Here is a 25,115-nt window from a genome sequence, read left to right as displayed (position 1 = left end):
GGGCTATATCTGTTCTTAGTTCTGCATTTTTTTTGAAAGGGGCATGCTTATCTAAGATGGTGAGGAAATTACTTTTAAAGAACGACCAGGCATCCTCGACTGACGGGATGAGGTCAATATTCTTCCAGGATACCCGGGCCAGGTCGATTAGAAAGGCCTGCTCGCTGAAGTGTTTTAGGGAGCGTTTGACAGTGATGAGGGGTGGTCGTTTGACCGCAGACCCATAGCGGATACAGGCAATGAGGCAGTGATCGCAGATCCTGATTGAAAACAGCAGAGGTATATTTGGAGGGCAAGTTGGTCAGGATAATGTCTATGAGGGTGGCCATGTTTACGGATTTAGGGTTGTACCTGGTGGGTTCCTTGATGATTTGTGTGAGATTGAGGGCATCTAGCTTAGATTGTAGGACTGCCGGGGTGTTAAGCATGTCCCAGTTTAGGTCACCCAACAGAACGAGCTCTGAAGCTAGATGGGGGGGGGGGCGAGGAATTCACATATGGTGTCCAGGGCACAGCTGGGAGCTGGGGGGGTCGATAACAGGCGGCAACAGTGAGAGACTTATTTCTGGAGAGATTCATTTTTACAATTAGAAGTTCGAACTGTTTGGGCATAGACCTGGAAAGTATGACAGCCTGCAAAGTTCTATCTCTGCAGTAGATTGCAACTCCTCCCCCTTTGGCAGTTCTATCTTGACGGAAAATGTTGTAGTTGGGTATGGAAATTCAGAATTTTTGGTGGCATTCCTAAGCCAGGATTCAGACACGGCAAGGACATCAGGGTTGGCAGAGTGTGCTAAAACAGTGAGTAAAACAAACTTAGGGAGGAGGCTTCTGATGTTAACATGCATGAAACCAAGGCTTTTTTGATCACAGAAGTCAACAAATGAGGGTGCCTGGGGACACACAGGGCCTGGGTAGTGTTGTAACCGAGGACACGTTTCAGCACTCGCCGGTCCTGTTGTGTGGCCTTCCACTTTATGGCTGAGCCGTTGTTGCTCCTAGATGTTTCCACTTCCCAATAACAGCACTTACAGTTGACCGGGGCAGAAATGTTATGAACTGACTTGTTGGAAAGGTGGCATCCTATGATGGTGCCACTTTGAAATTGAAAGTTACTGAGCTCTTCAGTAAGGCCAGTCTACTGCAAATGTTTGTCTATGGAGATTAAAATTGGGCACACAGCAATGCAAACAACTGTCAGCAACGTGTGGGGCTGAAATAGCTGAATCCACTCATTTGAAGGGCTCCACAAACTTTTGTATATATAGTGTACAACCAACACCTCTGGGTGTCTCAAGCAGTGAAATTATATTATACATGCATGAGGAAAAAGTGTCAAATGTTCTACATAGAAGAGCATACCAAATCCTTGGACATAGTGTTTATAATACTATAATAAGCTTACATAATTGCTGTCACAAACGCCACACAGTTGTCACTGACTGGTTGGATATTTATATTAATTTATCAGTGAGCAAACAATTTCAGTACTTACAGCATTCATATCAATTCATTTAAAAATTCATTTCAATGTTTTTGGCGGAATATTTTTTATTGACATGTGAATAAAACCCATGAACGCAACCGTAGATCTGGTTATCCTGAAAAGAAAACTGTAAAACACTTAATTGTGAGGGTAAATATAAGGGCTACAGATAAATTAACGTCAGACAAATGAAAAGTTGATTTTTGCTGGAATCTCAGGACTGATAGGATTAATTGTAGGTAGGGTTTCCTAGAGGTTAAAAGTATCAGAGAGGTATCAAAGAGAGGCTATGCGTTCTATGGAAAATAATGAATGACGTGGAAGGTGTGTTCCATGCAGAGTGGAACTGACCTTCCACAGAGTTGTGTTATTTTCCAGAGAACGCATAGAGCCCCGAGTTGATTATCTCCATTATACCATGGCTATAATTTAACATATTTGTCGCTAGAAATGTGTTAATTTGCAGGTAGAAATGTGTACAACAGCCACTGAAGTAGCTGGCAAGTTTACTATAGCTAACCAAATCATCAGTCCTAGCTTGCCATTTGGAATACAACAAAATCAATGTTTTCAATTCGACTTTTGCCATAGAATGAACTATGGCCATTGAACCATGAACATTCTACCATGCAAATATGCCGTGAGTTATAGGGAAATAATGCCCTTCAAGCCAATCATATGTAAACATGAGGCTGCCAGTAGGAGAGAAAGTGAGTCTGATTTCAGTATCACGTCTAACAACAACAATACAGAGCTGGTTTTAGCAATGACAACAGAATAAATAATGCAAATGTAGGGGAGAAACAGAGAGACATGGCTGACAAATATTTATGTGTGAATTGATGACGGAAAGGTGGGTCTCTTGAACGTCATGTTCAAAGACGCTATGAGGAAAGGTTTGGCTCCAGTTCAGCTGGTTTTACCCTGGTCATCATTGGAATAATGGAAAGCTGATTTTAACACCATGTAAAGTACAATGTACATGTTGCGTCAAAGGCAGCCAATAGAAACAGATTATACAGCTCAATGTACAGTGCAGACACCCATCCATAGGTTTTAATGCACAAATCATCAACACCATACACTGAGTGTACAAAACATTAGGGACACCTGCTCTTTCCATGTCATAGACTGACCAGGTAAATTCAGTTGAAAGCTAAGAGCCCTTATGGATGTCACCTGTTAAATCCACTTCAATCAGTGTAGATGAAGTGGAGGAGACAGGTTAAAGAATGATTTTTAAGCCTTGAGACAATTGAGACATGGGTTGTGTATGTTTGCCATTCAGAGGGTGAATGGGGGAGACAAAAGATTTAAGTGCCTTTGAACGGGGTATGGTAATGAATAATTGATTGGAATTATATAGCGCTTTTCTACAAACAGAGTTACTCAAAGCTCTTCACATAGTACGGGGAAACTCACCTCATTTACCACCAACGTGTAGAACCCACCTGGGTGATGCACGGCGGCCATTTTTGTGCCAGAACGCGCACCACACATCAGCTGGAGAGGTGAGGAGTGATATCTGCCAATTAGGAATGAGGGGGATGATTAGGTGGGGCCAGGTTGGGAATTTAGTCAGAACAACAGGGTTAACACCCCTGCTCTTACGATAAGTGCATGGGATTTTTAATGACCACAAAGAGTCAGGACACCCATTTAAAGTCCCATCCGAAAGACAGCACCCTACACAGGGCAATGTCCCCAATCTCCCCTGTGGTATTGGGATAGATAGACCAGAGGGAAGAGTGCCCCCTACTGGCCCTCCAACACCACTTCCAGCAGCATCTGATCTCCCATCCAGGGACTGACCAGGACCGACCCTGCTTAGCTTCAGAGGCAAGTCAGCAGTGGGATGCAGGGTGGTATGCTGCTGGCAATATGCTGCTGACAGTATGCTGCTGACAGTATGCTGCTGGTAGTAGGTGCCAGGCACACCGGTTTGAGTGTGTCAATAACTGCAACGCAGATGGGTTTTCACACTTAACAGTTTCCCGTGTGTATCAAGAATGGTCCAACACCCAAAGGACATCCAGCTAAATTAACACAACTGTGGGTTGGAGTCAACATGAGCCAGCATCCCTGTGAAACACTTTCGACACCTGTAGAGGTGCCCCGACAAATTGAGGCTGTTCTGAGGGCAAAAGGGGATGCAACTGAATATTAGGAAGGTGTCCCTAATGTTTCATACACTCAGCGTAGATTTCCATTTTGTATATAAAATAAAAGATAAATCAGATATCACAACAGAGATTCAAAGTCTATTAAGGTTAATTCTCCAACTCCACAGTAGATGTTAAAAAAAAACTACAAATGCAGTTTATGTCTTCAGATGCAACATGAGATTCCTGAAGCTAGCACCATGTTGAGATTCCTGAAGCTAGCACCATGTTGAGATTCATGAAGCTAGCACCATGATAAGATTCCTAAAGCTAGCACCATGATGAGATTCCTAAAGCTATGTCCGATGGAGTAGGGCTGTACAGATGCATAATGTCCGAAGGAGTAGGGCTGTACAGATGCATAATGTCCGAAGGAGTAGGGCTGTACAGATGCATAATGTCCGAAGGAGTAGGGCTGTACAGATGCATAATGTCCGAAGGAGTAGGGCTGTACAGATGCATAATGTCCGAAGGAGTAGGGCTGTACAGATGCATAATGTCCGAAGGAGTAGGGCTGTACAGTTGTGCTTATGCTTCAGTCCTCATCACTGCTCCATGAGTCTTCAAAAGCAGGATTCACCGTAGCCTGGCTCCCACCCTGGGATGGAGAAATACATTCAGTAAAATACTCTCAACTCACTCTACTCTCTCGCTGTCATGTTGTTTTGAGTTAAAGTGATTGAGTAATCAGGAAAGCATTAAAAACATTTCCCAAGTGCAAGCAAGCAATTATTATTCCGTTTCCCAAACTAAATAGAACTGGTGAAGCTGCTTTTGGAGCTGGCTGAAGATGCCTATAGACATAATTTCATCAGCACTTGGGGAATGTAGCCAAGCTGAGCCAGCCTGACAGTGTGTGTACCGAGTTACCCTAGCAAGGTGCAGCACAAGCCACAACCCCTATGATCTAATTTCTGTGTGCACAAAAGCAAAGTCTGTCTGCCATTCCTCTAAAAAACTGTAGAAAAAGCTGTTGCGCAGCAACTCACTGCCTTCCTAAAAACTAACATTGTATACGAAATGCTTCAGTCAGGTTTTAGACCCCATCATCGCACTGAGACTGCAATCGTGAAGGTGGTAAATTACCCTTTAATGGCAGACAAAGGCTCTGTATCTGTCCCCGTGCTCCTAGACCTTAGTGCTGCTTTTGATGCCATCGATCACCACACTCTTTTGGAGAGATTGGAAACCCAAATTGGTCCACACGGACAAGTTCTGACCTGGTTTAGATCTTATCTGTCGGAAATATATTAGTTTGTCTCTGTGGATGGTTTGTCCTCTGACAAATCAACTATAAATTTCGGTGTTCCTCAAGGTTCCGTTTTAGGACCACTATTCTTTTCACTATATATTTTACCTCTTGGTGATGTCATTCAGAAACATAATGTTACCTTTCACTGCTATGCGGACGATACACAGCAGTACATTTTTACGAAACGTGGTGAAGCCCCAAAATTGCCCTCCTTGGAAGTCTGTGTTTCAGACATAAGGAAGTGGATGGTGGCAAATATTTTACTTTTAAACTTGGACAAAACAGAGATGCTTGTTCTTGGTCCCAAGAAACAAAGAGATATTCTGTTGGATCTGACAATTAATCTTGATGGTTGTACAGTTGTCTCAAATAAAACTAAAGGACCTCTGTGTTACTCTGGACCCTGATCTCTCTTTTGACAAACATATCAACTGTTTCAAGGACAGCTTTTTTCCATCTACGTAACATTGTAAAAATCAGAAACTTTCTGTCCAAAAATTATGCAGAAACATTAATCCATGCTTTTGTCACTTCTAGGTTAGACTATTGCAATGCTCTACTTTCTGACTACCCAGATAAAGCACTAAATAAACTTAAATTAGTGCTAAACACGGCTGCTAGAATCTTGACTAGAACCCAAAACTGTGATCATATTACTCCAGTGCTAGCCTCTCTACACTGGCTTCCTGTTAAGGCTAGGGCTGATTAAGGTTTTACTGCTAACCTACAAAGCATTACATGGGCTTGCTCCTATCTACATTTCCGATTTGGTCCTGCCGTACATACCTACACGTACGCTACGGTCACAAGATGCAGGCCTCCTTATTGTCCCTATAATTTTTAAGCAAACAGCTGGAGGCAGGGCTTTCTCCTATAGAGCTCCATTTTTATGGAATGGTCTGCCTACCCATGTGAGAGACGCAGACTCGGACTCGACCTTTAAGTCTTTATTGAAGACATCTCTTCAGTAGGTCCTATGATTGAGTGTAGTCTGGCCCAGTGGTGTGAAGGTGAATGGAAAGGCACTGGAGCGACGAACCATCCGTCTCTGCCTGGCCGGTTCCCCTCTCTCCACTGGGATTCTCTGCCTCTAACCCTATTATGGGGGCTGAGTCACTGGCTTACTGGTGCTCTTCCATGCCGTCCCTAGGAGGGGCGCGTCACTTGAGTGGGTTGAGTTTCTGATGTGATCTTCCTGTCTGGGTTGGCACCCCCTCGGATTCGTGCCGTGGGGGAGATCTTCGTGGGCTATACTCGGTCTCGTCTCAAGGTAGTAAGTTGGTGGTTGAAGATATCCCTCTAGTGGTCTGCGGGCTGTGCTTTGGCAAAATGGATGGGGTTATATCCTGCCTGGTTGGCCCTGATCGGGGGTATAGCCTGATGGGGCCACAGCGTCTCCTGACCCCTCCTGTCTCAGCCTCCAGTAATTATGCTGCAATAGTTTGTGTCGGGGGGCTAGGGTCAGTCTGTTATATCTGGAGTATTTCTCCTGTCTTATCCGGTGTCCTGTGTGAATTTAAGTATGCTCCCTATAATTCTCTCTCTCTTCTCTCAGAGGACATGAGCCCTAGGACCTTGCCTCAGGACTACCTGGCCTGATGACCCCTTGCTGTCCCCAGTCCACCTGGTCGTGCTGCTGCTCCAGTTTCAACTGTTCTGCCTGCAGCTATGGAACCCTGACCTATTCACTGGACGTGCTACCTTGTCCCGGAGCTGCTGTTTTCAACTCTAGAGACCTTGCTCTCTACCGCACCTGCTGTCTCTAACTTTGAATGATTGGCTAAGAAAAGCCAACTGACATTTACTCCTGAGGTGCTGACCTGTTGCACCCTCTACAACCACTGTAATTATTATTATTATCTGACCCTGCTGGTTATCTATGAGCGTTGGAACATCTTGGCCATGTACTGTTATAATCTCCACCCGGCACAGCCAGAAGAGGACTGGCCACCCCTCAGAACCTGGTTCCTCTCTAGGTTTCTTCCTAGGTTCCTGCCTTTCTAGGGAGATTTTCCTAGCCACTGTGCTTCTACATCTGCATTCCTTGCGGATTGGGGTTTTAGGCTGGGTTTCTGTACAGCACTTTGTGACATTGGCTGATGTAAAAAGGGCTTTATAAATACATTTGATTGATTGATCACTCCGGATAAGAGCGTCTGCTAAATTTCTAAAATGTAAATGTACTGGTACCAAATAAAAAGGGCCTACTAGATGCCTGTATATTAGTCTGGTAATGTGACAGCGTTTTAGAACAAGAACAGGGACCTGCGTATAATTACTACCCTCCAAATGTGCTTTAAATTGTTCCTGCTGTGCAGCCTCCTACCTTGACGGCGGTCCCTTCCTCCACGTCTGGTGGTCGTACAACAGGAACCCAGGCTAGGATGTTACAGTCTTTACCCCCGCTGTACAGCTCCTGGAAACACACAGAAAGGAGGAGTGATTTAGCCTGGGTCTCAATACTGTGCTCTTTACGTCCTGGCCAGAGCCATATATGTATCTATATATACACTACCGTTCAAAAGTTTAGGGTCACTTAGAAATGTCTGATTTTGAAAGGCACATTTCTTGTCCATTAAAATAACATCATATTGATCAGAAATACAGTGTAGACATTATTAATGTTGTAAATGACTATTGTAGCTGGAAACTGCAAAATTTTAATGGAATAATTACATAGGCGTACAGAGGCCCATTATCAGCAACCATCACTCCTGTGTTCCAATGGCACGTTGTGTTAGCTAATCCAAGTTTATCATTTTAAAAGGCTAATTGATCATTAGAAAACCCTTTTGCAATTATGTTAGCACAGCTGAAAACTGTTGTGCTGATTAAAGAAACAATAAAAATGTCCTTCTTTAGACTAGTTGAGTATCTGGAGCATCAGCATTTGTGGTTTCGATTAGAAGGCCAGCATCCTGGAGTCGCCCCTTCACGGTTGATGTTGAGACTAGAGGTCGACCGATTATGATTTTTCAACGCCGATACCGATTATTGGAGGACTAAAAAAGCTGATACCGATTAATCTGCCATTTATTTATTTTTCTTGCTCAGAACATGAGAACATATGAAAGCTGGTGGTTCCTTTTAACATGAGTCTTCAATACTCCCAGGTAAGAAGTTTTAGGTTGTAGTTATCATAGGAATTATGGGACTATTTCCCTCTATACCATTTGTATTTCATTAACCTTTGACTATTGGATGTTCTTATAGGCACTTTAGTATTGCCAGTGTAATAGAATAGCTTCCGTCCCTCTCCTCGCTCCTCCCTGGGCTCGAACCAGCAACACAACGGCAATTAGCGTGCACTAACTAGCTAGCCATTTCACTTCAGTTACACGAGCTTCATCTCGGGAGTTGATCAGCTTGAAGTCATAAACAGCGCAATGCTTGATGCACAATGAAGAGCTGCTGTCAAAACGCACGAAAGTACTGTTTGAATGAATGTTTACTCGCCTGCTTCTGCCTACCACCACTCAGTCAGATACTGGTATGCTCAGTCGGATTATATGCAACGCAGGACACGCTAGATAATATCTAGTAATATCATCAACCATGTGTAGTTAACTAGTGATTATGATTGTTTTTTACAAGATAAATGTAATGCTAGCTAGCAACTTACCTTGGCTTACTGCATTCACGTAACAGGCAGTCTCCTTGTGGAGTGCAACGAGAGAAAGGCAGGTCGTTATTGCGTTGGACTAGTTAACTGTAAGGTTGCTAGATTGGATCCCCCGAGCTGACAAGGTAAAAAGCTGTTGTTCTGCACCTGAACAAGGCAGTTAACCCACCGTTCCTAGGCCGTCATTGAAAATAAGAATGTGTTCTTAACTGACTTGCCTAGTTAAATAAAGGTATATAAAAAATATTTAAAAAATCTGCAAATTGGTGCCCAAAAATACCGATTTCCGATTGTTATGAAAACTTGAAATAGGCCCTAATTAATCGCCCATTCCGATTAAATCGGTCGACCTCTAGTTGAGACTGGTGTTTTGCGGGTACTATTTAATGAAGCTCCCAGTTGAGGACTTGTGAGGCGACTGTTTCTCAAACTAGACACTAATGTACTTGTCCTCTTGCTCAGGTGTGCACCGGGGCCTCCCACTCTTTCTATTCTGGTTAGAGAAGGTTTGCACTGTTCTGTGAAGGGAGTAGTACACAGCGTTGTACGAGATCTTCAGTTTCTTGGCAATTTCTCACATGGAGTAGCCTTCATTTCTCAGAACAAGAATAGACTGTTATAGATAGAGTTTAGAAAAGAAAGGTCTTGTTTCTGGCCATTTTGAGCCTGTAATCGAACCCACAAATGCTGATGCTCCAGATACTCAACTAGTCTAAAGAAGGCCAGTTCTATTGCTTCATTAAATCAGAACAACAGTCTTCAGCTGTGCTAACATAATTGGCAAAAGGGCTTTCTAATAATCAATTAGCCTTTTAAAATGATAAACTTGAATAAGCTAACACAACGTGGTTGGGCCTCTGTACGCCTATGTAGATATTCCATTGAAAATCAGCCGTTTCCAGCTACAATAGTCATTTACAACATTAACAATGTCTACACTGTATTTCTGATCAATTTGATGTTATTTTAACAGACAAAAAATTTGCTTTTCTTTCAAAATCAAGGACATTTCTAAGTGACCCCAAACTTTTGAACAGTAGTGTATAGCTCTGGTCCTGGCTGCTGTTTCTTTACCCATTTTGTCTGCACCTCAACTTCCATTTGGTTTAATCTCTGTGTCCCATATACACGTTAGCATTCAGTCCTAAAATAGCTAAGTTTGTCAAGTGGAAAGAAGCATGTTGGGGAAGTATCAGTGTTGATGGTGGGAGGAAGTACATAGTTATTACAGCAGTGTCTACCTTATGAAACACTAGACTCAAAACAATGACAATCATCATCCAGGAAAACAACCCATAGAAGTTCATAAAGTCCAAACGTGCCAATCATTTGAAGAGGTGTATTTTTGGGTGGCAGGTAGCCTAGCGGTTAAGAGTGTTGGGCCAGTAACCGAAAGGTCGCTGGCTCGAATCCCTAAGCCGACTAGGTGAAGAAGAAAAATATATATTATAATAAATTAAATTGGTCGATGTGCCCTTGAGCAAGGCACTCAACCCTAATTACTCCTGTAAGTCTGGATAAACGTGTCTGCTAAATGACTAAAATGTCAAATGTGGCATTAACCTACTTCAAAAGACAAGAAGCAAAAAGACATTCCAGAACTATGTGTTCTTTCCAATAAAAAAAAACTCAAAGTTGCTCTGCCACATTCGTACAGGTTTAATAAGTAGGACATTAGGCGGATTTACTCTAACAGCAGAACTAATGTCTAACACAAATACTACTGTGATATGAAAGGCGATGTGCATGAGTAAGATATGCATTACAATGAGATCTCTACGGAAACTGTATAATCATGTATTAGGGAATTTATTAGCCTTATGTGGTATAGCAGTTGGAGTGAAGAAAGGAAAGACCCGCCTTCGTAAAAGTAGATTATCGGATTATATGACATAGCACTCCCCCGTTCTTCAACAAACTTCCATTGCAGTACTTTGACAAGTAAACAAAACTCTCCATAAAAGAAAACAAACTCATTTCTGGCCTTCACCTTTATAATCATTAAGGCCCAATTGTTTTTCATACCCCTGTGACGAGGCCATGGCTAATGGCTTTACATGAGGATGTTGACTTTAATATATCATCTATTCAAGTGTAAATTACCTACTGTAGCCTACCTCAAATACACCCCCACTGCAACTCACAGATCTCGTCCTGCGCTACACAGATGTAAAGATCCAATCATTCGTCACAAATACTAACCTTAACCATTAACAGGAAAATGCAAAAGAGGGGATGCTGTCTCAATTCAGTATCTTCTTTGATTAACATTAGTGAAAGGCCACAGTGTTCCGTACCTCCCAAGGCAGGTTGTCATATCTGTGCCAACTGTACCATAAACTGACAATGCGTCAGCTATCTACGTGCAGGACGCTGGTAATGTGGGTAGAATAGGAATTTGTTATGATTCTCTGTGATGTACAGAAGACCCTTCAAGGCTACTGGTCTGCTAGGGTCATATTCATTGGGAACCAAACAGAAGCAAATGGGTCAAAACAGGGAGGGACCTACCGGGTTTTCCATTGCAAAACATTTTGCTATGGTTTGCTACAGTGTGCACTAATGAATAGGACCCACGTCTCAGAAACCTTGGTTCAACTTAGGAACACTATGACGTCACATGAGCTGATTTACATGAACATACGTAAGGTATTGATAATGAACAAACATAAAGATGTTAATAACACTGTAATTTCTTATTAGTCTATAGCCATAAAGGATGGACGCACCTACAGACAGACAGAGACACAGTCAGTCACCTGGTAGTCGGGGTGGAACTGGCAGCAGTCCACGTTGTTGTAGTGTCCCCTCAGCATGGTTACGAGTTCCCCGGTGTGTAGAGTGTACACCGCCACTGAGCTGCCACAAGGTACAAACACAAACTCCGGGCTACAGCTACGAGACACTGTGATCTTTAACCCTTTACGGCTTTCGTTACTCACCTTCCCATAATTCACCTGAGAGACAGAGAGGAGTTGGGAGGGTCAGTTGGACGGATGACCAAGCTAACAGTAGAACAGCACTTCAACTATCAACCTGCTACAGAACATTATGTAGAGTGGTGATAAGCATGGAACAATTCAGAAACCAGGTTAAATATACACCTCAACATGTGTTGTACTGATACGGACCACGCCAGCTAAAGTGGGCTTCCCTCGGATTTGTCGAGATTAACTGTTTAAAGATGTACTGTATAACTCATTTTAGGCAGAAGATGTGGCATGTCACTTGTAAAATATAAGGCAATGTTTATATGACACCCTTTCATACAGCCCCTTACTTAGCATTTATTTTCAGGTATACCCCTTTTATAAATATAAGTGGGAGGTGTGGGGGGTGTTGTTAAACCATGGGACCTGAAAATGCAGGAATCATGACTTGGTCTTTAGCTAGCTTTTATCTGTCCTTGTTTTTACTCCTTACCCCTTTCAGACATACCAACATGTGGGATTTTAGTCTGTGTGTAAAAGGGATATATGTCTTCAAGTCATCAAGCAGGCAAACTGTTTCTCCTAACCCAAAGCAGCACAGGACCATTATGTGAAGGCTTGAGGCCTTCACCTGCAGACCCAGTTAGCGAGGGGAAGTTTATGTATGGAAGTTAATGGGGCTAGAGGCACAATGATGTCCCTTAGTGCTGGAGGTCGCTGTCACAGAGAGGGATGGCTACTGATCATTTAGGGCACATATGTCAGAGTCAAGGCCCGCGGGCCACATCCGGCCCGCAAGAAGGTTTTTTACGGCCCCTGGGATGATCTTGATTTATTATTAGAACCGGCCCGCAGCAAGCCGGCAGCCCGCAGATCTTTTACACGCACCAATACTACATTTCCCACAATGCAAAGGTGACGCACCGAGCAGTAGGCTGCTTCATTTCAATATTTATTGGCACAGCAGTCGTCAGCATCACAGTAAAATTAACTTTCAGATACCCATCAAAAATGGCAAAACGGAAGGTGGATACTGAGAACCGGGGGTTTCAAACAAGGTGGGAGTCGGAGTATATGTTCACGAAGGTAGCTGGAAAACCTGTGTGTCTTCTGTGTGGAGAAAGTGTGGCGGTACTGAAAGAGTATAATCTGAGACAACATTATGAAACGAAACACGCGGACAAAAACAAGAATATGGACATGGAACAAAGGCTACAAAAGGCAGAGGAATTAAAACGAGGCCTCAAATCTCAACAGGCTCTGTTCAAAAAAGCCAAATCACAAGGCCAGGCTGCTGTCAAGGCCAGTTTTATTTTGGCAGAAGAGATCGCTAAATCAGCCCGGCCATTTACGGAGGGGGATTTCATCAAAAACTGCATGATTAAAGTTTGTGACGAAGTTTGCCCAGAAAAAAGGCAACTCTTTTTAAATGTGAGTCTGAGCAGAAACACCATTGCCGAGAGAGTAGACCAGTTGTCCATCAATCTAAAAGAGCAGCTTGTGAAAAAGGGAAAAGATTTTATTGCATATTCCTTGGCTGTGGATGAGAGCACCGACATTTCTGACATTGCCCAGTTGTCAATTTTCATCCGCGGAGTGGACTCCAACCTAAGCGTGACAGAGGAGTTTTTGGCTTTACGTCCTATGCATGGCACAACTACGGGGCATGATTTGTATGAAGAGGTGTCAAGATGTGTAAATGAGATGGAGCTGCCTTGGGAAAAACTCGTGGGTTTGACAACCGACGGAGCACCTGCGATGTGTGGACACAGGAGCGGACTGGTGGCGAAGATACGGGAAAAGATGCAAGAGGAAAACGCGACAGGTGAGCTGACAGCTTATCATTGTATCATACACCAGGAAGCGTTGTGCGGTAAAGCCTTGAAAATGGAGCATGTAATGAGCATCATCACGCGCACAGTTAACTTTATCAGAGCCAAAGGTTTGAATCACCGCCAGTTCAAGGCATTTCTGACGGAGTTAGAAACGGAGCATGGTGATTTGCCTTATCACACAGAGGTGCGATGGCTAAGCCAGGGAAAGGTGCTTCAAAGATGTTTCGAGCTTCGTGAGGAGATTTGTCTGTTCTTGGACAGCAAAGGGAAAGACACAACACAACTCCGAGACGAAATGTTTCTGTGTGAAATGGCTTTTCTGTGTGACATTACGAGTCATCTGAATGCAATAAACTTGCAGCTGCAGGGTCGGGATCGTGTCATCTCTGATATGTACAGTACAGTGAAGGCATTTAAAACCAAACTGACTCTGTGGGAGACGCAGATGCGGAAAGAAAATTTGAGCCACTTTCCCAGCTGCCAGACCATGAAAGAGAAGCTCTCTACCAGTGCGTTCCCGAGCACACAGTTGGCTGATAAAATAGGTATGCTTGCCGCTGACTTTCGACGCCGATTTGCTGACTTTGAAGCACAAAAAAGCAGGTTGGAACTGCTCGGTAACCCATTTGCTGTTGACGTGGAAAGCTCACCACCAAACCTCCAAATGGAGTTGATTGACCTCCAATGCAATGATGCACTGAGGGCAAAATATGCGGCAGTGGGTGCTGCGGAGTTCGCCCGTTTCCTCCCCGGCACAATGCCCCAGCTGCGCATCCAGGCTGCTCAAACGTTGTCTATGTTTGGCAGCACATACCTGTGTGAACAACTGTTTTCTTTGATGAACCTGAACAAAACATCACACAGAAGTCGACTTACTGCTGAACACCTCCACTCAATTCTGAGGATTTCTTCAGCTCAGAGCCTTACCCCGAACATTGATGAACTTGTGGAAAAGATGGGACACCACCAAGTATCACCCTCAACCTCAAACAAGTGAACATTACTGTGCAATCACATATTTAGAGTTTTTACTCAGTTCAAGTTTAAAAGTTAAAATGTAATATTTGTTTTCACTGCATGTTACTTCTCCTTAAACAAAGTGTTGTTTTTGATTAATAGATTTTTGCACTTTATTTTTTTGTATTTCAATCCAATTATATTTTTAAAATATTTCAGTTGAGTGGATGATAGAAAATTGCTATTATTGTTTTTTCTTTGAAGTAAATTTAGCCCACTTTTGCTAAAATAGAAAATATAGTCTACTGATGGTGCCTTGAATACCGGTTTCTTTCATTTAATGTTCATGTTATGGGGATATTTATATAAAGGAAATTTGTCTTTTGTGTCTGTTGAAAATTAAAGATTACTGACAGAGCCATAAGAAAATATTGCTTTATTTATCTGATCATATTGTAATATATTTGTTAGGTTTTCAGTAGGTTCAATTAGGTTCACTAGACTATATGCGTCATTTAAAAATTTTTCAATGAACATTCGAACAGTCCGGCCCTCGTCTTGTAGCTGATTTTTTTATTTGGCCCTCCGTCCATTTGACTTTGACACCCCTGATTTAGGGTAAGGCCTGGAAGAGTCACACACGCTATGTTATGTGTTCCAGACAAGGACTCCAGGGATGGGCAGGAAATGTGCATACACACAAATATGCACACTCGGACAAGGCCTCGGGGTAGAGCCTAGTCCTCACCCTCATCCATTGGATCCCCGCCAGACACATTTTTTGACCCTCACTCACTCTCTGCATCTCACTCGCTCGCTGTAACCCTCTTACACACACACACACACACACACACACACACACACACACACACACACACACACACACACACACACACACACACAGAACCTACCAGTGTGTTTTTTCCATTGGCACTGTTCCACAGCCTCATGCGGTCGTCTGTTCCCGTGGTGAGAAGGTAGAGGCCGTCGACCGTGAAGCAGAGGCCATTTACCCTTCCATTATGGGCTGTGTTCACTGGCAAACACACACACGCGTCATTAAATGCCAATGAGATAATATACTATTGTTTAAGGGGAAAGGACACTCAACCCTTTATCTCTTCTCAGGACCCCGTTATCACGATGCTTTCACTATCATGTAGACATCTTCTCAGGACCCCGTTATCACAATGCTTTCACTATCATGTAGACATCTTCTCTTGACCCAGTTATCACAATGCTTTCACTATCATGTAGACATCTTCTCTTGACCCCGTTATCAGGGGTGGGGGGAATCAGGGAGAGGGGGAGGTGTGACAGTGTGTTCCTACCTGCCTCTGACGAGGCCTTGGACTTGTCCCCGTTGTGTTGATCCAGAGAGAACAGGCTCCCTGAGGCCCGACGCACATCCCACACCAACACCCTGCTGTCAGTACTGAGAGAGAGAGAGAGAGAGAGATCGAGAGAGATCGAGAGAGAGAGAGATCGAGAGAGAGATCGAGAGAGAGAGAGAGAGAGATCGAGAGAGAGATCGAGAGAGAGAGAGAGAGAGAGATCGAGATCGAGCATGACAAGCCAAAATCAACAGCCTTCCATCCCTCAGGGGACATGTGTTAGTGCCCTGGGGCCTTATAAGGATATATAAATGAACCTTACATAAACGTCCCATAATTGGTCTGCAGATGAAGGTTCACATCACTGGGCATCAACAACGTAACACTACAACAACGCAACACAATCCCTTAAATTATCCAGCTATAGAATAGTGCCTCAAATTTCCACAAAACAGTCCTCCATATAAAAAAAAGAATTTCAGTCCATACTAAATGTTCAAAGACAGTGTGCTTCACTGTCCAATTGCCCATGTTATCAGTAGCAGTTGAAATGCTGCTCAGTTGTTTTTCAAATCACTTACAGCCCAAAGGGACAGTGATTTGATCCCAATGGGTTAATTAGCAGATCTAATTTGGCATAAACCAGCAGAGTACTCTCTCCCTGCCATATGCTGCATTGTTATTCCCAGGGAATAGAGGTTGGTTCAGTCTCTCTGTGTGCCAATGAGTTCAGGTGACATACTGATACAGTCTAGTTATGGTAATAGAAAGTAGAATCCCTTTCACTAGCTAGATTGGAATTTCTATGATACTTGGGCGTGAAATGAGGGAGGGACATTTATCTAATGGCCCTTCAAGGTAGTTGTATCTCTCCAGGTTTGGTGTAGGTCGGCCTACCTGGCTGTAGCTAAAATGTGCTCATATCTTGGCGACCATCGAACAGATAGGACCTCACCTCTGTGACCTGAGGGATAGAAAGGACAGTCAGTGGAAGTGTGTGTTAGTGTAGACACGTTTTACTATACTTGTGAGTACCAGACGTCCTCACAAGAAAAGTAAACCAAATAAAACTCAGAAGTGAGGACATTTTGCCAGGCCTCACTTGTAAAAAGGCTATTTTAGGCTTAGGGGTTAGGTTTACGCTCCCGAGTGGCACAGCGGTCTGAGGCACTGCAATTCAGTGCAAGAGGCGTCACTACAGTCCCTGGTTCAAATCCAGGCTGTATCACATCCGGCCATGATTGGGAGTCCCATAGGGCGGCGCACAATTGGCCCAGTATCGTCCGGGTTTGGCCGGGGTAGGGAGCCATTGTAAATAAGCATTTGTTTCTTAACTGACTTGCCTAGTTAAATAAAGGTTCAAATTATGTTTAGGGAAAATAGGATTTTGAAGTCCTCACAAGTATAGTAAGACATAGGGGTGGGTGGGTGTGTGTATGTGGCTCTCACCCTGCAAAACCTGGATGCGTGAGCCAGACTTCAGGTCACAGAGCTGTACTTTCTGGTCTTTGGTACCCACTGAGAACACACAGATCAATGGATTACTTGAAAGGTTACATACAGTACGACTATCACAAATAAAAACATCTCTACTTTCACTGTGTGTGTTAATGCTTTGTGACAGAGGAGAAACTGGAGGCCCTGGTTCTCTCAGATAAGATAGGAATGTATAAGAGAGCAGTTCTACTCTTGGATAAACATGAGCTAATAACACACATCATTCACATAGGGGATGAGAGCTGACAGGGAGCTAGAGCTGACAGGGAGCTAGAGCTGACGGGGAGCTGACAGGGAGCTGACAGGGAGCTAGAGCTGACAGGGTGCTAGAGCTGACAGGGAGCTAGAGCTGACAGGGAGCTAGAGCTGACAGGGAGCTAGAGCTGACAGGGAGCTAGAGCTGACAGGGAGCTAGAGCTGACAGGGAGCTGACAGGGAGCTAGAGCTGACAGGGAGCTAGAGCTGAGAGGGAGCTAGAGCTGACAGGGAGCTAGAGCTGACAGGGATGGACAAAAAATAACCCAGGTTGAGTTAATCTGTTAGAAACCCGACACAAATTAAATTATAATTCTGGTTCGCCTGACAAATTCTGATCATTCTAGCACCACCAGAACTTTCCAGAAAAAGGTTGATTGTGCTTTTAGTAAAATGTGTAATTGAAAGACTTCATGGCATTTTGTTTTGAGTTTGGGAAGAATCTCAGAGAAACAAAAAACAACAGGGCGAGTGAGAGCAGTGTGGGTGATTGGGAAGGTATGTGTAACCAGTCTGTCCTGCTCTGTCAGCAGGGGGGCAGAGCCTGGATTCCTGTCATGTCTCCAGAACAGCACGTCTCTCTAAACTCTTCCTGAGTCAGTTCCAACCCCTGACACCGCTAGGGGCATAGACTCTGTACCACACAGCTGTTTCACAATCAACATTTTAATTTTGTTTGATTTACTGAGGCCTCATATGTTCATTCTTAGATTATATCAATAAGACATAGACAGTAAATCATATTTTAAGAGCATGACACACATACAATTTCACCCACAGCCAGTTCACCCGTGATACAAGCCAGAATTCGACGTCCATCCATGTCTAAGGACGTCAGGAGATGATGTGGAAACCGGCCACTAGGCTTCAAGAAGGTTTAGGTGTTGCTAAGGCATTGTGGACAGAGATGAGGGATGCTGGATAGGCGTAAGCATCTACCTCTGGTGCTAAAGGTTGCATGCTCAAATCCAGCGACAGAAAGTTGTTTTTGAGATTTTGTTTTTTAAACCTATCCCAAATCTTAACCCTTACCTTAGGCATTAACTCAAAATGGTTAACCATAAAACGTAACCTTAAAAACACTTCAAAATGTGATGTTTAAGAAACATAGATGAATGTCTAATTCTGATGTGAGACAGAGCTTGCTACACACACACCTGCGATGAGGCTGTGTTTCCTGGCAATGGGGGACATGTGGTGACAGTAAACGTTTCCTTCAAACTGGAACACTTCAGCGGGCTACAGACACACAAGGAGAAGGAACTTCAGACTCTAAACTTTATCAGCTTTAGTTCAACATGAACATTAACTTGATATGTCTGTGCTGTACAGAGACAACACTACTACATGGGAAGAGCAAACATGTATAGAAATCCACTGTTCAGTCAGTCGGTCAGCACGATAGGAAAGAACACTGTCGTGACTGACTCACACAATGGGACCAGGAGACAGAAATGAGGGATGCGGCTGTGAGACTGGGAGAGGAATGGAGGGGAGTGGAGGAGAACAGAGCAGGGGGCTAGGAAGCTGGAGGAGGAGAGGAGTGGAGGGGAGTGGAGGAGAACAGAGCAGGGGACTATGAAGCTGGAGGAGGAGAGGAGTGGAGGGGAGTGGAGGAGAACTGAGCAGGGGACTAGGAAGCTGGAGGAGAGGAATGGAGGGGAGTGGAGAAGAACAGAGCAGGGGACTAGGAAGCTGGAGGAGAGGAATGGAGGAGAACTGAGCAGGGGACTAGGAAGCTGGAGGAGAGGAATGGATGGGAGTGGAGGAGAACAGAGCAGGACATGGCAGTGTGGGAGAACTGAGCAGGGGACTAGGAAGCTGGAGTAAGAGAGGAATGGAGGAGAACTGAGCAGGGGACTAGGAAGCTGGCGTAAGAGAGGAATGGAGGGGAGTAGAGGAGAACAGAGCAGGGGACTAGGAAGCTGGAGTAATAGAGGAATGGAGGGGAGTGGAGGAGAACTGAGCAGGGGACTAGGAAGCTGGAGGAGAGGAATGGAGGGGAGTGGAGAAGAACAGAGCAGGGGACTAGGAAGCTGGAGGAGAGGAATGGAGGGGAGTGGAGGAGAACAGAGCAGGGGGCTAGGAAGCTGGAGGAGGAGAGGAGTGGAGGGGAGTGGAGGAGAACTGAGCAGGGGACTAGGAAGCTGGAGGAGAGGAATGGAGGGGAGTGGAGGAGAACAGAGCAGGGGACTAGGAAGCTGGAGGAGAGGAATGGAGGGGAGTGGAGAAGAACAGAGCAGGGGACTAGGAAGCTGGAGGAGAGGAATGGAGGGGAGTGGAGAAGAACAGAGCAGGGGACTAGGAAGCTGGAGGAGAGGAATGGAGGAGAACTGAGCAGGGGACTAGGAAGCTGGAGGAGAGGAATGGATGGGAGTGGAGGAGAACAGAGCAGGGGACTAGGAAGCTGGAGGAGAGGAATGGAGGGGAGTGGAGGGGAACAGAGCAGGACATGGCAGTGTGGGAGAACTGAGCAGGGGACTAGGAAGCTGGAGGAGGAGAGGAATGGAGGAGAACTGAGCAGGGGACTAGGAAGCTGGAGTAAGAGAGGAATGGAGGGGAGTAGAGGAGAACAGAGCAGGGGACTAGGAAGCTGGAGTAATAGAGGAATGGAGGGGAGTGGAGGAGAACTGAGCAGGGGACTAGGAAGCTGGAGTAAGAGAGGAATGGAGGGGAGTAGAGGAGAACTGAGCAGGGGACTAGGAAGGTGGAGTAAGAGAGGAATGGAGGGGAGTGGAGGAGAACTGAGCAGGGGACTAGGAAGCTGGAGTAAGAGAGGAATGGAGTGGAGGAGAACTGAGCAGGGGACTAGGAAGCTGGAGTAAGAGAGGAATGGAGGGGAGTAGAGGAGAACTGAGCAGGGGACTAGGAAGGTGGAGTAAGAGAGGAATGGAGGGGAGTGGAGGAGAACTGAGCAGGGGACTAGGAAGCTGGAGTAAGAGAGGAATGGAGGGGAGTGGAGGAGAACTGAGCAGGGGACTAGGAAGCTGGAGTAAGAGAGGAATGGAGGGGAGTAGAGGAGAACTGAGCAGGGGACTAGGAAGCTGGAGTAAGAGAGGAATGGAGGGGAGTGGAGGAGAACTGAGCAGGGGACTAGGAAGCTGGAGTAAGAGAGTAGAGTGACAGTTACAATGCAAATCCCTCTGCAAACAAGTTGCTGTCCCCTAGCCGACTCTGAGGTAACCATGGCACAGCGTGATTCTAGCTCATCACAGAGAGCACCATATGGCCATAAAAGGCAAAGAGTGCGAGAGAGAGACTGAGCTAAAAAGAGTATGTAAGGTGTACCTTTAGTGTCTCAGTGTCCCAGACCTTCATGGTTTTGTCAAATGAGCTGGAGACAAACATGCCTGTGTCGTGTGGGTACCACTGCACTGTCTCTACACTGAACCTGTGGACATACCGACTGGACCTGCAACACAAACAGACTAACAGTGACCACACACACACACACACACACACTGCCATCTAGTGGATGCCATCAGGTATGTGAGCCACACACCTGCCTACAGTGCAGACTGCTTTACAGGTGTATTGGGGTTTCCTGCTGTTGTTCTCCAGGTCATACACCACAATCACCCCATCTGCCCCTCCAGATAGCATGCTACAGAACAGACAAGAGGACAGGGTTATCTCCAAATGAGATAGCACCAGAAGGATTCTAAAAAAGTGCTATACAGGCAACACATGTCTATGTTGAATTACAGGAGGTTGCTTATGTATCACGTTATGTTGAAATCAGGTAATGACGGAACTATGCATTAGGTTACATGTTATAGGCCTAGGCTATATGGTAATCATAACAAATTATGTCATCAATTGACATATTGTCAGACCTACTACTAATGATACTTACTATCTGCCCTCAATGACTTCAATGTCTATGGTGTTTACGCCATTGCTATGGATTCGATCCACATCTCTGTCATGATTCAGCTCTAAATTGAGGACCCTTAAGAGAAAACAAAGAAGACAGAGTCATGACGTCAGTGATCTTCAGGTCGGAAAGTAGGAGCTGCCCGAGTGATACGAACCTTGTTTCAGCAGGATGTTGTATCTATACCTTATGTCATGCCTTATTGGAATGGATTTATTGAGAATATCTGTTAGAAAAAAGTTTGGATGTTGCCACACACATACCTACTTGTTAACAAAATTAAGGAAGTTTCCTTTAAAATTATTCATAAATATTATCCTGCCAACCACTATATGAAGAAGTTTAAGGAAAACATCAACTCAAATTGCTCCTTTTGTAATGACCACCCAGAAACAGTTGTGCATCTTTTTTGGCATTGTATGCATGTAAGAAAACTGTGGCAAGACATCAGTAGGTTTATAATTGAACACATTTATGAAGATTTTACACTATTGTGGAGAGATGTACTGTTTGGATTCTTTACATACAATAGAAATAAGTGGAATCATTTTTATGTATTTAATTTCATTATTCTTTTGGCCAAATTTCATATACACAAATGTAAATTTACAAACAGAAAACCACATTTTCGTACCCTACAAAAAGAAATTGAACTGTATTTTAAGACAGTTAAATGCTCTACTAACAAAAAAGCTGTTAGAATTGTAAGTATATGCATGTCCCTTAAGGTCCTTGTGTAATTGTAATGTGATATTGTACCCCCTAGCTCGATTGTCTATTGTTTGTAATCTATGTATGCTTGTGTTCCCTCATGTGCTTTATGTATTGGATTTGAAATTAATAAATAATAATTAAAAAAAAAAAAAAAAAATAAAGAGCTGCCCGAGGCCCCAAAATGGAAGTTGGAATGTCGTTCAAAATACTTTTACCGAATTCCTAGTTGCGATGAACGCACTGAAGTCGGAGATTTCCGAGTTCCCGGTTGTTTTGAATGCGTCATAACACCCACACACCAACATGGATGCCAACATAAACCCCACCTATGTCTACAATATATCTTCATAAAATTGTATTTTAAACCTAGACACACTGTTGACCTTATGCCACTCTTTAAATTAAGATCCCAAAGCAAATAGTTGTTTTCATACATTTTTACGATATAGACCATTTTTGACTGTGACAACTAGTGATACCGACAAAACACTGGTAACAGTAACGTTAGCGTTCCCAGGAATAATATGGCCAACTTCCCCTCACCTCCGTGTTGACTCTGCCCGTCTCAGACGAAGTGGGTCGTCAAGTCCAGCCTGTCTTGCTGTTAGAAAACCCAACATCTTCCCACAGTAAATTAATCTTTCAATTTCGTAGCTAGCTAGCCTTAAAGAAATGTTTGTTTGTTCTCAAGCTAGCATAGCTAGCTCGAGGGTTGGTTACCCATCTATCTACACGTTCAATATCGTTCGCTACTGAACTCGTTTTTCAAACGCTTTGTGTGCACAATACATATTTGTGATCTGGGATTGATAAAATCCCGATCGAATCATTTTATGCCACGGTCTTATTTAACATAATTTAGCAAGCTAGCTCCCAGTCAACAAGGGACGTGTGGGTGGCCATGTTGTTACGTCAGGATGTTTGAACACCTCTCTGGTATAACAAGCGCACTCATTGGTTACTCAGATTCAGTCATCCAATCAAAACATATCTTACTGATATCTGTTTTTAGATTGCGTAAACAACAAATCCAATTGAATATGCGTTGATGGGACTGGTTGTATGGTGAAGTATACGAGAACGATAGCTGCATATATCTGTTACGTTCCCCAGTTTATGTGTTGTAGTTTGTGTATTAGCACGTGTTTTATTTCAGGAAAAGGCTTCCTGAAATCCCTCAAGCAGCTGATTGGTCGACTCCAGGGCTAATTGGAGAGCTGACCCCGCCCCCTCGTCAAGACACAGCTGTCTCCAGTTACACATTCATTCAGAAGATATATAAAAGCCAGTGTTCTGTTCAGGAGAGAGAGATTTTTGGAGGTAGGGATTGCAGAGAGATTTTGGAGGTAGGGATTGCAGAGAGATTTTGGAGGTAGGGATTGCAGAGAGATTTTGGAGGTAGGGATTGCAGAGAGATTTTGGAGGTAGGGATTGCAGAGAGATTTTGGAGGTAGGGATTGCAGAGAGATTTTGGAGGTAGGGATTGCAGAGAGATTTTGGAGGTAGGGATTGCAGAGAGATTTTGGAGGTAGGGATTGCAGAGAGATTTTGGAGGTAGGGATTGCAGAGAGATTTTGGAGGTGGGGATTGCTGAGAGATTTTGGAGGTGGGGATTGCTGAGAGATTTTGGAGGTGGGGATTGCTGAGAGATTTTGGAGGTGGGGATTGCTGAGAGATTTTGGAGGTGGGGATTGCTGAGAGATTTTGGAGGTGGGGATTGCTGAGAGATTTTGGAGGTGGGGATTGCTGAGAGATTTTGGAGGTGGGGATTGCTGAGAGATTTTGGAGGTGGGGATTGCTGAGAGATTTTGGAGGTGGGGATTGCTGAGAGATTTTGGAGGTGGGGATTGCTGAGAGATTTTGGAGGTGGGGATTGCTGAGAGATTTTGGAGGTGGGGATTGCTGAGAGATTTTGGAGGTGGGGATTGCTGAGAGATTTTGGAGGTGGGGATTGCTGAGAGATTTTGGAGGTGGGGATTGCTGAGAGATTTTGGAGGTGGGGATTGCTGAGAGATTGGAGGTAGGGATTGCTGAGAGATTTTGGAGGTAGGGATTGCTGAGAGATTTTGCTAGAGAGATTTTGGAGGTAGGGATTGCTGAGAGATTTTGCTAGAGAGATTTTGGAGGTAGGGATTGCTGAGAGAGACTTTGCAGAGGTCATTGCAGAGTGATTGTTTGTGATAGAGTTTTGCTGGAGGTTGATTTGCTGGGAGTACATTGCTGAGAGTTGGTATGTTCTCTGAGTTTGTTGCTCAGGTAGAGCCTATTTGACGTCCTCTGTTTCTTAATTTGTTTGTAAAATTGTGTAATATTCTGTTTCATTTGTTCCCAGGGGGGGAAGGGGAAGGCACCTTGGGAGTGCTTAGGCAAGAGGCCCGCGGGCATACATATACCCATAGTATATTCACTGTCTAGGCACACTAGGTAAGACCTGGGCGGACCACTCCCTGTATTTTGGTTAGGGCACCAGGTGGTGCTAAATTAGGTAAGTAGTGGGTAGGCAGGTAAAATAGGAGAGGGGGGGGCTTTGAGATTTATTTTCTTTGCTTTGGTTCCGTCCAGCCCCTTTTCCCCATATTACCGTGTACAGGAATAAAGTCCATGTAAAACGGTACCACATTCTGTCTGTCATCCTTACTCACACCTACGGTCCATACCTCTTTCACTTCACAGGGAATTTAGTTGTAGCAGGGTGTTGCGTTCCCTCTTCATAGAGGCGTGCGTAACAATATCATATATTCTCAATATGAGCAGGATCGGAGGTCTATTACGCCGGACCTTTGGGGTGATAAAAGAACATGTGGGCACCGACCATTTGGGAAATAAATACTACTGGCAGCCAGAGGAAAATACTTAAGTGGCTAACGTTAACATTACCTCATCCCCTGTATAAACTTTGACCTAGATGAACGCCTCTGTTTTGTCAAACATAGATAACGTTACTTCTAACTAGTCTAGTAGCTACTCAGTTATCTTCTATAACTGTCCGATTTTATTACTAACGAAGTTATGCATTTTCGCTACCTAGCTAACGTTAAAGTAAATGTGTGCAGACTGTAACAGTAGCTCGCAAATATTAATTTCAATATTAGAAATATAGCTAAAACTGTGACCAAACGTCCTACACAATGATGCTTTAAATCAAGATGATCACATTGTCTGTTTGTTACAATGTTGAGATCTTGGCTGTCACT

The 25,115-nt window shown here is 44.1% G+C and overlaps 1 protein-coding gene across 5 annotated transcripts; it reads right to left on the bottom strand.

Moving 5' to 3' along the window:
• Nucleotides 1–1,359: 1,359 nt before the first annotated feature.
• Nucleotides 1,360–22,864, bottom strand: ercc8 (excision repair cross-complementation group 8). 5 transcript variants are annotated; one of them, XR_002475400.2, is made up of 13 exons: nt 22,465–22,864; nt 21,187–21,282; nt 20,833–20,934; nt 20,619–20,742; nt 18,488–18,569; nt 17,028–17,096; nt 16,476–16,542; nt 15,576–15,679; nt 15,156–15,280; nt 11,465–11,479; nt 11,282–11,381; nt 7,227–7,316; nt 1,360–4,246 (listed from the first exon to the last, which is right to left on the bottom strand). XR_002475400.2 is itself a non-coding variant. In XM_036936217.1 (13 exons), exons 4-13 carry the CDS (start codon nt 20,931–20,933, stop codon nt 4,184–4,186), a joined length of 1,023 nt encoding a protein of 340 aa, XP_036792112.1. In that variant the 5' UTR covers nt 20,934; nt 21,187–21,282; nt 21,365–21,433; nt 22,465–22,859; the 3' UTR covers nt 1,360–4,183. The 5 variants fall into 5 exon arrangements, 4 of the variants coding, with proteins under 4 accessions (XP_036792112.1, XP_021477698.2, XP_036792113.1 ...); XM_036936217.1 differs by adding an exon at nt 21,365–21,433 and having other exon boundaries at nt 11,282–11,479; nt 22,465–22,859; XM_021622023.2 differs by having other exon boundaries at nt 11,282–11,479.
• Nucleotides 22,865–25,115: the final 2,251 nt, after the last annotated feature.

The sequence above is a fragment of the Oncorhynchus mykiss genome, chromosome 11 (assembly GCF_013265735.2).
Source record: "Oncorhynchus mykiss isolate Arlee chromosome 11, USDA_OmykA_1.1, whole genome shotgun sequence".
Classification (NCBI taxonomy): domain Eukaryota; kingdom Metazoa; phylum Chordata; class Actinopteri; order Salmoniformes; family Salmonidae; genus Oncorhynchus; species Oncorhynchus mykiss.
The sequence above is the reverse complement of the archived record's forward strand: the minus strand, read 5'-3'. Positions and strand labels throughout refer to the sequence as shown.